We start from the raw sequence: 16,400 nt of genomic DNA on the forward strand, positions 1-16,400 counted from the left end.
TTAATTATCCACAAACCATATGAAAAGTTAATTATCCACAAACCATATGAAAAGTTAATTATCCACAAACCAAATGAAAAGTTAATTATCCACAGACCAAATGAAAAGTTAATTATCCACATGCCATACGAAAAGTTAATTATCCACAAACCATATGAAAAGTTGATTATCCACAAACCATATGAAAAGTTGATTATCCACAAACCATATGAAAAGTTAATTATCCACAAACCATATGAAAAGTTAATTATCCACAAACCAAATGAAAAGTTAATTATCCACAGACCAAATGAAAAGTTAATTATCCACAAGCCATATGAAAAGTTAATTATCCACAAACCAAATGAAAAGTTAATTATCCACAAACCATATGAAAAGTTAATTATCCACAAACCATATGAAAAGTTAATTATCCACAAGCCATATGAAAAGTGAATTATCCACAAACCATATGAAAAGTTGATTATCCACAAACCATATGAAAAGTTAATTATCCACAAACCATACGAAAAGTTGATTATCCACAAGCCATATGAAAAGTTGATTGTCCACAAACCATATGAAAAGTTCATTATCCACAAACCAGACGAAAAGTTAATTATCCACAAACCATATGAAAAGTTAATTATCCACAAACCATATGAAAAGTTAATTATTCACAAACCATATGAATAGTTCATTATCCACAAACCAGACAAAAAGTTAATTATCCACAAACCAGACGAAAAGTTAATTATCCACAAACCATATGAAAAGTTAATTGTCCACAAACCATATGAAAAGTTCATTATCCACAAACCATATGAAAAGTTAATTGTCCACAAACCATATGAAAAGTTCATTATCCACAAACCAGACGAAAAGTTAATTATCCACAAACCATATGAAAAGTTAATTATCCACAAACCATATGAAAAGTTAATTATTCACAAACCATATGAATAGTTCATTATCCACAAACCAGACAAAAAGTTAATTATCCACAAACCAGACGAAAAGTTAATTATCCACAAACCATATGAAAAGTTAATTGTCCACAAACCATATGAAAAGTTCATTATCCACAAACCATATGAAAAGTTAATTATCCACAAACCATATGAAAAGTTAATTATCCACAAACCATATGAAAAGTTAATTATCCACAAACCATATGAAAAGTTAATCATCCACAAACCATATGAAAAGTTGATTATCCACAAACCATATGAAAAGTTAATCATCCACAAACCATATGAAAAGTTAATTATCCACAAACCATATGAAAAGTTAATTATCCACAAACCATATGAAAAGTTAATTATCCACAAACCATATGAAAAGTTAATTATCCACAAACCATATGAAAAGTTAATTATCCACAAACCATATGAAAAGTTAATTATCCACAAACCATATGAAAAGTTAATTATCCACAAACCATATGAAAAGTTAATTATCCACAAACCATATGAAAAGTGAATTATCCACAAGCCATATGAAAAGTTAATTATCCACAAACCATATAAAAAGTTAATTATCCACAAACCATACGAAAAGTTAATTATCCACAAACCATATGAAAAGTTAATTATCCACTCGCCGACTTTGTTTAAAGTTTTAATTTTTTGCTTTTGTTATGCAAGGTTTTGAAGCATTACATCATTACATGTTTTGGTTTATTTCGTGCTTGTCAATTTTAGGGTGAGGACCCTTTGGCATCTCTTTGGGAGCTGCAGGGACTTTTACACGTTGATGGAGGCCACTCTCAAGACACAGGTGACCGTGCCTCTCAAGACAGGCTTTATAATGAATGCCTGCGATACCTGCACCAGTATGGGACCCACCTGGCCTTTTTGTCCTTTCTTGCACGACATAAACAACTCCGTCAAGCTGCACAGCACACTCTTGATAAGGTAAGAGTCCAGTAGGAACCTTGTATTGTGAAGTACTGCGATTATTATGGTATTATTACTTGCCAAAATCGAAGATTTTTCAAGTATATTGGTTGGTCTTGTGCATTATTCTGTCTGTCTGTCTGTATGTCAGTCGTCTACAGGTCACAATTTTTAAAACGATCTTCATGAAACTTCCACCAAATGGTCGGGTTGGTCATACGCAAGAAGCCCCTTGTATTCAAAAACTTTGGTCAAATACGTGGTCAAAATTTGTTATATATTTGTTATATATTTTGTTATATATGTGCATCTTTCATTAAATTCCCAAATTCTCCCTCCTCCCACCTCCTTCTCAAAGCTGCCTCCTCCCCACTTCCTCTCCCTCCTATGTCATACCCCCACCTCCCCCAACCTTCTACTTTCCTCTGCCCCCCCTCAAACAAACTCTCACTGTGCCTCATTCCATCACCATCAAACCTTTCGTCCTCCTCATCCTTCCCTTTCTTGTAACTCCTCTGTAATCTCTGACACACTATCAACTGCTCTTCCTACATCCCCCTCTCACCCTTCATCTGACCCGACCCCTCCCCTCCCCTGTCCTGCACCCGATGCTCCCCCTCTCTCCTCACTAACGGTATGGACCTCAAACATCCGGGGCCTTCGCTCAAACCTGATTGATCTCTCCATTCAGGTTGCTTCTGAAAATCCAGACTTGATCTGCTTAACAGAAACTTTCCTCCTTCAAGATGTCTCTGATTCCTTAATATCTCTTCCTGGTTACTCCCTCCTCCGGTACGATAGACCTGATCCTCGTCCTGGTGGTGGGGTGGCTATCTTTATCAAAAACTCTCTTCCTCACTCTCCCTGCACTGCCCTCTCTCCACCCCACCCACAGGAGTACCTCTGGCTACGGCTTCCTCTCCGCTCCCACCTTTTGTTCATATGTGTTCTGTACCATCCTCCAAACAGTGATGACTCCATTTACATTTCTCTGTCGGACAACATGGACCAACTTCTATCAACTCATCCAAACTCTCTCTTCCTCATATGTGGTGACTTCAACTGTCATCATGCCAGCTGGCTGGGTGTGGGTTCATCTCTCACCAGCCATGGCACCTCAGCAAAGGACTTCTGCGACTCTTTGGGACTGACACAATCTGTCAATTTCCCAACCCGGATCTCAGTCAATGGAGTATCTTCTCTTCTGGACTTGGTTATGACTAACTTCCCTGCAAATGTCTGCTGCTCTTCTTCTGCTCCAATCGGTTCTTCTGATCATGTGCTTGTTAAAGTGGACATCTCACTGGCCATTCTCAGAGAGCCTCCTCAGCGCCGACGAGTCTGGCATTTCACTCAGGCCAACTGGCACGGTCTGCAAGCAGCCATCAATCAACTGGACTGGTCTCCCATCTCTAATGCCTCTGACATCAATTCTTCCTGGGAATTCTTCCAAAGCAAACTGCTCTCTCTCATGCACAGATTTATCCCATCTCGTCTTCAGTTGTCTTACCCTTCCTCCCGTCCATGGTACACTGAATCTTGTGGTGAGGCAGTTGCCCTGAAACAACTTGCCTTTGCGTCTTGGAAGGCAAATCCAACTGAAGGCAATCTCAGTTCCTTCCACCAAGCTCGAAACAAGTGTGTTTCTACCCTCAGGAGTGCCAGGAAGCACTATCTCTCCACACTCAAGTTTGAACTCTCAAACCTGTCTCCTTCCTCCAAATCCTGGTGGCGTCTGGTCAAATCCGTTTCTGGTGTTTGTTCCCCCTCCATCCCCTCCCTTACCTCAAATGGCTACACAGTTGACACCGCACGTGACAAAGCCGAATGCCTCAACTCTGTGTTTGCCTCAAAATCTTGTGTCCCAAACCCATCTCTCTCTGTTCCCACCTTTCCCAGTCGAACCCAACTGCTCCTGGACTCTGTGTCCTTCTCTCCTGACAAGGTGGAGAAGTTTTTATCAAACCTCGACTCTGATTCTGCAACTGGACCAGATGGCATCAGCCCTCGGGTCCTAAAATCCTGCTCTGCCGCTCTATCTCACCCTCTCTCTGTTCTTTTCACCCTCTCTTTTGCTCAAGGTCATCTGCCAGCATCTTGGAAATCAGCAAACATTACCGCTTTACACAAGAAAGGTGCAAAAACAGATCCTTGCAACTACAGACCAATCAGCCTGCTCCCAATTATCAGCAAAGTCATGGAATCCATCATTGCTTCAGATATCAAATCCTTCCTCTTCTCCAATGGCTTGATCTCTGATCATCAATTTGGATTCAGACCAGGTCATTCTACTCTGGACATGTTGCTTCTGCTGTCTCAACAATGGATGGAGGTCCTCAATGCCAAACAGGAAATCAGAGCTGTCTCACTTGACATATCACGTGCCTTCGATACAGTCTGGCACCCAGCTCTGCTCACCAAACTCACCTCCTATGGTATTCAGGGAAATCTCCACTCATGGCTTGCGGATTTCCTCTCTGGTCGTAGGCAACGTGTGGCCCTGAATGGATTTCTCTCATCTTCCCTTCCTGTTCTGGCTGGAGTTCCCCAAGGCAGTGTTCTGGGCCCTGTGCTATTTCTGGTCTTCACCAATGACCTCTCCGACTCTCTGGAAAATCCTCTCTATCTCTTTGCTGATGACTCCACTATCTGCCGCTCCATTCCTCATCCCTCAGATCGGCAGTCTGCAGCCTCCTCACTCTCTGCAGACCTGGACAAAATCACAGACTGGTCAAACAAGTGGAACATGTCTTTCAATCCTGACAAATCTCACACTCTTACAATGTCTCTCCGAAAGGACCGACTGGACAACCCTCCCATCTACTTTCTCAACAATCCTCTCCAAGAAGTTCTGTCGCTCAAGCTTTTGGGTCTCACTATCTGCCATGATCTTTCTTGGGAAAACCACATTTCCAAGCTGGCCTCCAAAGCCAGTCGCCGACTGGGCATCCTCCGTCGTGCGAAGTCCTTCCTTGGCACACCTGAGCTCCTCACCACATACAAGGCTTTCATCCGCAGCTCAATGGAATACTGTTCCCCCCTCTGGGCTGGTGCTCCTGCCTCACACCTTGCTCGGCTTCACGCTGTTGAGGCCAAAGCTTTCAGAATCATTGGAATCTCCTGCGATGTAGTCAACTCCGAGGGCCTTTCACTCACTCACCGCAGGCAGGTTGGTGGTCTTTCTGTCTTCTACCGACTCCTCTCTGGCCTTGCTCCCCCAGCTCTCTCTGTGCTCTGTCCCCCCAATATTCCTTCAGGTCGCACAAGATCTGCCTGCAACCCTCTTATGGTTAAACTGCCAAAATCTAGGCTCTCTGCTCACCTTCACTCTTTCATTCCCCTTTTCTCCCGCCTCTGGAACAAACTCCCCCACTCCATTCAATCCCACTCCTCCCTCCAGGTCTTTAAAACAGCTGTTCACCACCATCTCTTATCTTCCCCCATCGAAAACCTTGATCTTTTCTACCCCCGGTAATTCACCCCAGAGTCCTTGCAGCGTTCATATGTTTTATTCCTCTCCCACTTCCCCCCAAGTCCTCCCGATGTCCCTGCTCTCAAATGTTGTGTTTGTGTCCTTCCCCCTCTCTCCCCATCTTGTCTGCCGCTCCCCTTGTTTTTTGTGTTTTGTGTGTCGGTTTGTCTTTTTTGTGATTATTGTTAGCTCTTTCACGAGCCTCGATCTTGTATACAAAAAAAAAAAAAAAAAAAAAAAAAAAAAAGTCAAAAGGGTCAAAGGTACGTGGTCAAAAGGGCAATAGGTCAACATAGGCCCAAGGTAACTAACTTTGTCAAATTTCTAAAATCCTCAATTTTCATCCGATTGACTTGAAATCTGAAGAGGATTTGCATATCTGGTCACTGAATTCAACCACCCATTATATTTTTGGTCAACATAGGCCTAAAGGTCAACATAGGCCGAATTTCTAAAATCCTCAATTTTCATCTGATTGACTTGAAATTTGAATAGGATTTGCATATCTGGTCACTGAATTCAACCACCCATTATATTTTTGGTCAACATAGGCCAAAAGGTCAACATAGGCCGAATATCTAAAATCCTCAATTTTCATCTGATTGACTTGAAATTTGAAGAGGACTTCCATATCTGGTCACTGAATTCAACCACCCATTATATTTTTGGTTAACATAGGCCAAATGGTCAACATAGGCCGAATTTATAAAATCCTTAATTTTCATCTGATTGACTTGAAATTTGAAGAGGACTCGCATATCTGGTCACTGAATTCAACCACCAAGTATTTTGAGGTAAACATAGGCCAAAAGCTCAACATAGGCCAAGTTTCTAAAATCCTCAATTTTCATCCCATTAACTTGAAATTTGAAGAGGATTTGCATATCTTGACACTGAAGTCACCCCCAACTATTTTTGAGGTCAACATAGGCCATAAGGTGAACGTAGGCCACATTTCTAAAATCCTCAATTTTCATCAGATTAACTTGAAATTTGAAGAGGAATTGCATATCTGGACACTGAATTCAACCACCAATTAATTTTGAGGTCATCATAGGCCAACAACTTATTGTAGGGATTTCGCAAGTATCGTGCTGTGCACGACATATTTCCTGTTAGGTTTCCTCTGCATGAAATGCAAAGGAATGCCTATTGTTTTTCCTCGAGTTTTTTTCTTTTCTTATTATTATTCTTCCACCCTATTTTTCACCTCTGAAAACGTTAAAATTAATGTTCTCAGCAACCATTGGTCCAATTGACATGACATTTTCACCAAGTGAAATGTTCACTCCCGCTTCCGATCCCTGGAGCGAGGAGGCTTGCTTCAATCTCTCATGGCATCGAAGTTTGAGTATTTTCCCATTTGTGTCTTTGTCAAATTTACACTGGTTATTTTATTGCGTATGTGTTATTGTGTGTTTCTAGTTAGTTTTGGTTTTGTAATTATCGCAAACTTGTGTGTAATTCGTTGTTTTTTGTTCGCACCTCGTGCGTGGTCTGGTCTCTCTAGGCTCCCTCCCCCCGTCCATATTTTGTGAATATAAGTTCTTTCCTTCGATGTATTTGCTTGTTTCTTTGATTTTTCTTCACCCCCCCCCCCCCTACCATCAAACGTTTTAAATACCCAAAAATTTTTTTTACTTTATTAATTATTTCTCTCCTCGCGGACACGTGCTTGTTCTCTCGTCCCCTCCCCCCGCCCCCCCCCCCCCCCCAGTCTCGCCTTGTGCCCCACCCCCTTATCTCGCCTTGTGCCCCACCCCCTTTATCTCCTTTTTCTTCCACCTCTTCAGCCTTTCCAACTCTAATTTCCTCCATACTCACTCAACCCTTTCTCCTTCTTTCTCAAATCCACGTCCTCACTGAGGGACTTTTCCCAGATTGTTTTTCACGGTTTTGTTGAAATATTATTTAAAGATGTTTAAACTTTCCCCTGCAGTGTTTTATTCAGTGGTTTATTACAACACGCTGTTTTTCTTCCTATTTAATCCCCTCCAAATCTCCCCCCTCACCCCACCCCTCCTAAACTCCCCCTCACCCCTCCCCTCCAAATCTCCCCCTTGCCCCTCCCCTTCAAATCTTCCCCCTGCCCCCTCCCCTTCAAATCTCCCCCCATACCATCTTTCTCAAATTCTCCCCCCTACCCCCTCTAATTCTTCCCCCTACGTCTATGAAGTATGTACAATTACAATGTGAGTACGTCTGTAAAGTATGTGCAATTAGAATGTGAGTACATCTATAAAGTATACATACATGTATACATGTGAGACTTAGCACTCACAATTAGGATGTGAGTACGTCTATAAAGTATGTGCAATTAGAATGTGGGGACGTCTATGAAGTATGTGCAATTAGAATGCGAGTACATCTATAAAGTATGTACAATTCGAATGGGAGTACATCTATAAAATATGTACAATTAGAATGTGAGTACATCTATGAAGTATGTACAATTAGAATGTGAGTACATCTATAAAGTATGTGCAATTAGAATGTGAGTACATCTTTAAAGCATATACAATTAGAATGTGATTAAATCTATAAAGTATGTACAATTAGAATGTGAAAAATAAAAAATATAAAAACTATGAAATATAAAAAGCACATGAAACATTTCTGGCCGACGATATGCAATGTTTGATTGGTCGTTCTAATTGTCTGTTGTTACTTTGGTTTATGGCTTCATGGATAAGCATACCTCTGGTGCAGGACTGTGCAGAAGAAGTCTTTGTGGAAGGTTTACTGCTGCCAGCTTTACAAGCCGGACGCCTTGATGACCTTTTGCAGCACCTTTTTGAGTTGGACCCATTACTCCAGTCCTGGAGCAGTATCCTTGTGGCTTCCTGCAAACATTTGAATCGCCGTGGCCTTCACCACTCACTGCTGCACCTCCAACGCTTCATGAAGGTGATCCTTTTTGGTCTAGGAAATTTGTTAGAGAGCAGCATATAATCGTTTTTCTCATAATCTTCCATCTTGTTTGCAACTCCTGTCATTGAGAGGAATTCCACATTGAATTTCTGTACCTTGTTATAATGAATTAACTTAGCACATCTATTCATCTCATTGTCAGGATGATATACGTGCAGCCATGACTTGCATCAGATTTTTTCGAAGAGGTGCCATATCGTACGCTGATCTATTTCGGCGCCTTCCACACTTGGAGGAGGCCAAGACCCACTTGAAAGCAGCTTTAAGTGAACCTCAAGCATGGCCTTCCACCGTATTTGGGCAGCATCACAAGGCTGTGCATGGCGTCACTCAGAATGCCAACGCACCTTTCCTTCTGAAAATATCACCGACTGATCTAACAAAGTATGTATAAAGCACGTTTATATGTTTTGAATGAAGAAAGGAAATTGTTAAATAATTATTCACCAGATTTTCTCCTTTTTGAAAAGCATTGGATGGTGGAGCTATTGGGTCACTTAGAAACCTCAGCATCATTGACATAGGCTTTTGGTATTGAACAAGTTGAACAAGAGATATTTTGTTCACAGACAAATGGAAAGACAAACAGACAGGGGTGAAAACATAACCTCCATCCACCTTTCATGGTGGAGGTAATAAACTTTCTCAATATAAATATAGCGACTAAAAGTATTCTCATAAAACCATTTCAAATACACTTTCTCAACATTAATACAGCAACAAAGTATTCTTATAAAAAACATTTTAAATAAACTTTCTCAATATAATACATCAATTAAAATGTATTTCCAAAAAAGACATTTGAAATAAACTTTCACAATAGAGATACAGCAACGAAAAGTATTCTCATAAAAAGAGTTTAAATAAACTTTCTCAATGTAAATGCAGTGATTAAAGTATTCTCATGAAAACCATTTTAAATAAACTTTCTCAACATAAATACAGCAACAAAGTATTCTCATAAAAAACATTTTAAATAAACTTTCTCAACATAAATACAGCAACAAAGTATTCTCATAAAAACATTTTAAATAAACTTTCTCAATATCAACACAGCAACAAAGTATTCTCATAAAAAACATTTTAAATAAACTTTCTCAATATCAATACAGCAACAAAGTATTCTCATAAAAAACATTTTAAATAAACTTTCTCAATATCAATACAGCAACAAAGTATTCTCATAAAAAACATTTTAAATAAACTTTCTCAACATAAATACAGCAACAAAGTATTCTCATAAAAACATTTTTAATAAACTTTCTCAACATAAATACAGCAACAAAGTATTCTCATAAAAACATTTTAAATAAACTTTCTCAACATAAATACAGCAACAAAGTATTCTCATAAAAAACATTTTAAATAAACTTTCACAATATAAATACAGCAACAAAGTATTCTCATAAAAACATTTCAAATAAACTTTCTCAATATCAATACAGCAACAAAGTATTCTCATAAAAAACATTTTAAATAAACTTTCTCAACATCAATACAGCAACAAAGTATTCTCATAAAAAACATTTTAAATAAACTTTCTCAACATAAATACAGCAACAAAGTATTCTCATAAAAACATTTTAAATAAACTTTCTCAATATAAATACAGCAACAAAGTATTCTCATAAAAAACATTTTAAATAAACTTTCTCAACATAAATACAGCAACAAAGTATTCTCATAAAAAACATTTTAAATAAACTTTCTCAACATAAATACAGCAACAAAGTATTCTCACAAAAAACATTTTAAATAAACTTTCTCAACATAAATACAGCAACAATGTATTCTCAAAAAAGCATTTTAAATAAACTTTCTCAACATAAATACAGCAACAAAGTATTCTCATAAAAAACATTTTAAATAAACTTTCTCAATATCAATACAGCAACAAAGTATTCTCATAAAAACATTTTAAATAAACTTTCTCAATATAAATACAGCAACAAAGTATTCTCATTAAAACATTTTAAATAAACTTTCTCAACATAAATACAGCAACAAAGTATTCTCATTAAAACATTTTAAATAAACTTTCTCAACATAAATACAGCAACAAAGTATTCTCATAAAAACATTTTAAATAAACTTTCACAATATAAATACAGCAACAAAGTATTCTCATAAAAACATTTTAAATAAACTTTCTCAATATCAACACAGCAACAAAGTATTCTCATAAAAAACATTTTAAATAAACTTTCTCAATATCAATACAGCAACAAAGTATTCTCATAAAAAACATTTTAAATAAACTTTCTCAATATCAATACAGCAACAAAGTATTCTCATAAAAAACATTTTAAATAAACTTTCTCAACATAAATACAGCAACAAAGTATTCTCATAAAAACATTTTTAATAAACTTTCTCAACATAAATACAGCAACAAAGTATTCTCATAAAAACATTTTAAATAAACTTTCTCAACATAAATACAGCAACAAAGTATTCTCATAAAAAACATTTTAAATAAACTTTCACAATATAAATACAGCAACAAAGTATTCTCATAAAAACATTTCAAATAAACTTTCTCAATATCAATACAGCAACAAAGTATTCTCATAAAAAACATTTTAAATAAACTTTCTCAACATCAATACAGCAACAAAGTATTCTCATAAAAAACATTTTAAATAAACTTTCTCAACATAAATACAGCAACAAAGTATTCTCATAAAAACATTTTAAATAAACTTTCTCAATATAAATACAGCAACAAAGTATTCTCATAAAAAACATTTTAAATAAACTTTCTCAACATAAATACAGCAACAAAGTATTCTCATAAAAAACATTTTAAATAAACTTTCTCAACATAAATACAGCAACAAAGTATTCTCACAAAAAACATTTTAAATAAACTTTCTCAACATAAATACAGCAACAATGTATTCTCAAAAAAGCATTTTAAATAAACTTTCTCAACATAAATACAGCAACAAAGTATTCTCATAAAAAACATTTTAAATAAACTTTCTCAATATCAATACAGCAACAAAGTATTCTCATAAAAACATTTTAAATAAACTTTCTCAATATAAATACAGCAACAAAGTATTCTCATTAAAACATTTTAAATAAACTTTCTCAACATAAATACAGCAACAAAGTATTCTCATTAAAACATTTTAAATAAACTTTCTCAACATAAATACAGCAACAAAGTATTCTCATAAAAACATTTTAAATAAACTTTCACAATATAAATACAGCAACAAAGTATTCTCATAAAAACATTTCAAATAAACTTTCTCAATATCAACACAGCAACAAAGTATTCTCATAAAAACATTTTAAATAAACTTTCTCAACATAAATACAGCAACAAAGTATTCTCATAAAAACATTTTAAATAAACTTTCTCAACATAAATACAGCAACAAAGTATTCTCATAAAAACATTTTAAATAAAATTTCTCAACAAAAATACAGCAACAAAGTATTCTCATGAAAACATTTTAAATAAACTTTCTCAATATCAACACAGCAACAAAGTATTCTCATAAAAAACATTTTAAATAAACTTTCTCAATATCAATACAGCAACAAAGTATTCTCATAAAAACATTTTAAATAAACTTTCTCAATATAAATACAGCAACAAAGTATTCTCATTAAAACATTTTAAATAAACTTTCTCAACATAAATACAGCAACAAAGTATTCTCATAAAAACATTTTAAATAAACTTTCACAATATAAATACAGCAACAAAGTATTCTCATAAAACCATTTTAAATAAACTTTCTCAACAAAAATACAGCAACAAAGTATTCTCATGAAAACATTTTAAATAAACTTTCACAATATAAATACAGCAACAAAGTATTCTCATAAAACCATTTTAAATAAACTTCCTCAACAAAAATACAGCAACAAAGTATTCTCATAAAAACATTTTAAATAAACTTTCTCAACATAAATACAGCAACAAAGTATTCTCATAAAAACATTTTAAATAAACTTTCTCAACATAAAAACATCAACAAAGTATTCTCATAAAAACATTTTAAATAAACTTTCACAATATAAATACAGCAACAAAGTATTCTCATAAAAAACATTTTAAATAAACTTTCTCAACATAAAAACATCAACAAAGTATTCTCATAAAAACATTTTAAATAAACTTTCACAATATAAATACAGCAACAAAGTATTCTCATAAAAACATTTTAAATAAACTTTCTCAATATAAATACAGCAACAATGTATTCTCATAAAAAATATTTTAAATAAACTTTCTCAACATAAATACAGCAACAAAGTATTCTCATAAAAACATTTTAAATAAACGTTCTCAACATAAATACAGCAACAAAGTATTCTCATAAAAACATTTTAAATAAACTTTCTCAACATAAATACAGCAACAAAGTATTCTCATAAAAAACATTTTAAATAAACTTTCTCAACATACAGACTTGGCATTTAATATGGAATCTTTTTTTGTGGGTGTGAACTTACTTTTCAAGATGTCTTAGAACCAAAAGTTCATTGGAATTATGTTGAAATTATTCTAGATTTTGTTAATGTGACCTTTAAAAGAAACAAAAACCACATTTGACATTTCGAAACAAATAAATTGATCCTTGAAAGTGATGTAAACTGATATCGAACTCAATTCATGGACAGCACTGTGTTAAACTTCTGTACGTTTTCCAGAAGTATCTCTTTATTTTGCACATTAGCCAAAAAATTTTTTTAACAAAAGTTAAATTATGACTGGGATTACGGACAGTAAATTTACAGTTCAGTACTTCGTGTAACCCCCACAAGCATTCAGGAGAGCACGTACACGTTGAGGCATGCTGTTCACTAGATTTGCCAAGGTTTGGACAGGAATCGCTTGCCATGCAGTGACCATAGTCTGCTGCAATTCACGCACAGAGGTCGGCTGCTGGTCCAAGTGGTCGATTTGACGCGTTAATTCTGCCCACAAGTTCTCTATTGGATCCATATCCGGGGACATGGCAGGCCACTCCATATGCTCTACACCACGGTCAGCAAGAAAGTGTTGGATCATGCGAGTACGATGAGGCCGTGCATTGTCATCTTGGAAGACAAAGTTTCCTCGAAAGTCTGCACGAGCAAATGGAAGCAATGTTTCTTCCAGAATGGCCCTGTACTTGAACTGGTTCAGGTTTCCATTCAGAACAACCAGGTCAGTTTTGCCCCCTGCATGAAAAGCAGCCCAAACGGTCATCCCACCACCTCCAGTTTGGACTCTTGGCACTATACAATATTTGTTGGAGGTTTCATGCACATGTCTGCGCACTCGGACGCGGCCATCTTGACGATAGACCAGAAATCTAGACTCGTCACTGAAGATCACGTGATTCCAGTGTCCTGGCTGCCATTGACGGTGCCCTCTGGCCCACTGCAATCGGCGCTGGCGGTGTTGTCTGGTGAGGCGTGTCTTTCTCAGGGGACGCCTGGCACGACAGCCTGCTTGAACCAGTCGTTGGTTGACTAGCCTTCTGGATACAGGCACATTTGTCAGTTGCTGACACTCAGCCCTAAGCCGATTAGCTGACTTGGTACGGCCATTGCGGACTAACCGCAGCAGCTGGCGATCATCCCTCATTGTGGTTCTGCGGGGACGTCCTGGCCTCGGTATTGGAGGAGGGGCACCCCTCTGAGCATTTCGTTTCAGTATCTTTGACACCTGACCTTGAGTGATGCCATACTGCCGAGCAATAGCACGCTGTATCATGCCGTAATTTCGTAAAGCCACCACTCCATGACAAACAGCATTGTCGAGTTGACGGACCATCTCCAGAGGAAGCGGCAATAACTTTTGGAGACGTGCAGCAGTTGTTTTCCACTAATACAGAACGCAACAACCCTTGTATACCCGACTGTGAAGCCAATCATGAAATGCACCTGTCCGTACATTTTGCCACGCCACCTGTGATATAATCCTGTTGTTGACTTCTTGCTGCGACAGACAATCAATGACATGGTTCTTTTAACAAATAAATCACCAAAGTGTAAAAGAAACTCACCAGATTGATATACTGAGTTAAGAAAGTAAACCCAAGTCAAGAAAAAAAAAATATTCCATATTAAATGCCAAGTCTGCAAATACAGCAACAAAGTATTCTCATAAAAACATTTTAAATAAACTTTCTCAATATAAATACAGGAACAAAGTATTCTCATAAAACCATTTCAAATGAACTTTCTCAATATAAATACAGCAACAAAGTATTCTCCAAAAAAACATTTTAAATAAACTTTCTCAATATAAATACAGCAACAAAATATTCTCATAAAAACATTTTAAATAAACTTTCTCAACATAAATACAGCAACAAAGTATTCTCATAACAACATTTTAAATAAACTTTCTCAACATAAATACAGCAACAAAGTATTCTCATAAAACCATTTTAAATAAACTTTCTCAACATAAATACAGCAACAAAGTATTCTCATAAAAACATTTTAAATAAACCTTCTCAACATAAATACAGCAACAAAGTATTCTCATAAAAACATTTTAAATAAACTTTCTCAATATAAATACAGCAACAAACTATTCTCATAAAAACATTTTAAATAAACTTTCTCAACATAAATACAGCAACAAAGTATTCTCATAAAAAACATTTTAAATAAACTTTCTCAACATAAATACAGCAACAAAGTATTCTCATAAAAACATTTTAAATAAACTTTCTCAACATAAATACAGCAACAAAGTATTCTCATAAAACCATTTTAAATAAACTTTCTCAACATAAATACAGCAACAAAGTATTCTCATAAAAACATTTTAAATAAACTTTCTCAACATAAATACAGCAACAAAGTATTCTCATAAAAAACATTTCAAATAAACTTTCTCAATATAAATACAGCAACAAACTATTCTCATAAAAACATTTTAAATAAACTTTCTCAACATAAATACAGCAACAAAGTATTCTCATAAAAAACATTTTAAATAAACTTTCTCATTATAAATACAGCAACAAAGTATTCTCATAAAACCATTTTAAATAAACTTTCTCAACATAAATACAGCAAAAAAGTATTCTCATAAAAACATTTTAAATAAACTTTATCAATATAAATATAGCAACAAAGTATTCTCATAAAACCATTTTAAATAAACTTTCTCAACATAAATACAGCAACAAAGTATTCTCAAAAAAACCATTTTAAATAAACTTTCTCAATATAAATACAGCAACAAAGTATTCTCATAAAACCATTTTAAATAAACTTTCTCAACATAAATACAGCAACAAAGTATTCTCATAAAAAACATTTTAAATAAACTTTCTCAATATAAATACAGCAATTAAAAAGTATTGTCAGAAAAACCTTTTGAAATAAACTTTCACAATATAAATACAGCAACGAAATGTATTCTCATAAAACCTTTTAAAATAAACTTTCTCAATACAAATACAGCGCCTAAATACTTTAGGTAAACATTTTATGTAAACTTTATTCATATAAATAAAGCAACCAAAAGTATTCTCATAAAAAACATTTTCAATAAACTTTCTCAATATAAATACAGCGACTAAATATCTTCAGTGAAAGGATGCCTTGAGGAAGGATGAAAGTGACTGGTAGAGAAGAGTGATGGAATCGAATGTAGAAGGAAGTAGAGGACGGGGAAGACCGAGAAAGACTTGGTAGAAAGCGGGCAAGGGGGTTAACAAGGAGAGATGCAGAAAATAGGGCAAAATGGAGAAGATTGTCATGGAGACCGCAAGGCTAATCCCTGCTCTTGCAGGGAAAATGGCCTTAAAAGGCATGTTGTTGTTGTTGTTGTTGACTAAATATCTTAGGTAAACTTTCTCAATTTCAATACAGCAACAAAGTATTCTCATAAAACCATTTTAAATAAACTTTCTCAACATAAATACAGCAACAAAGTATTCTCATAAAAAACATTTTAAATAAACTTTCTCAATATAAATACAGCAACAAAGTATTCTCATAAAACCATTTTAAATAAACTTTCTCAACATAAATACAGCAACAAAGTATTCTCATAAAAAACATTTTAAATAAACTTTCTCAATATAAATACAGCAATTAAAAAGTATTGTCAGAAAAACCTTTTGAAATAAACTTTCACAATATAA

General features: G+C 35.3%; 1 protein-coding gene across 1 annotated transcript in view; it reads left to right on the top strand.

The window, feature by feature from the left end:
- Positions 1-16,400, top strand: part of ZFYVE26 (zinc finger FYVE-type containing 26) — a 332,760-nt gene that overhangs the window by 283,460 nt on the left and 32,900 nt on the right. The window contains exons 37-39 of the mRNA XM_068127936.2: positions 1,683-1,895; positions 8,059-8,256; positions 8,423-8,664. Of these exons, the coding sequence (XP_067984037.2) occupies positions 1,683-1,895; positions 8,059-8,256; positions 8,423-8,664 (653 nt within the window). The remainder of the gene's footprint in view (positions 1-1,682; positions 1,896-8,058; positions 8,257-8,422; positions 8,665-16,400) is intronic.

The sequence above is a fragment of the Myxine glutinosa genome, chromosome 9 (assembly GCF_964187855.1).
Source record: "Myxine glutinosa chromosome 9, kmMyxGlut1.1, whole genome shotgun sequence".
Classification (NCBI taxonomy): Eukaryota; Metazoa; Chordata; class Myxini; order Myxiniformes; family Myxinidae; genus Myxine; species Myxine glutinosa.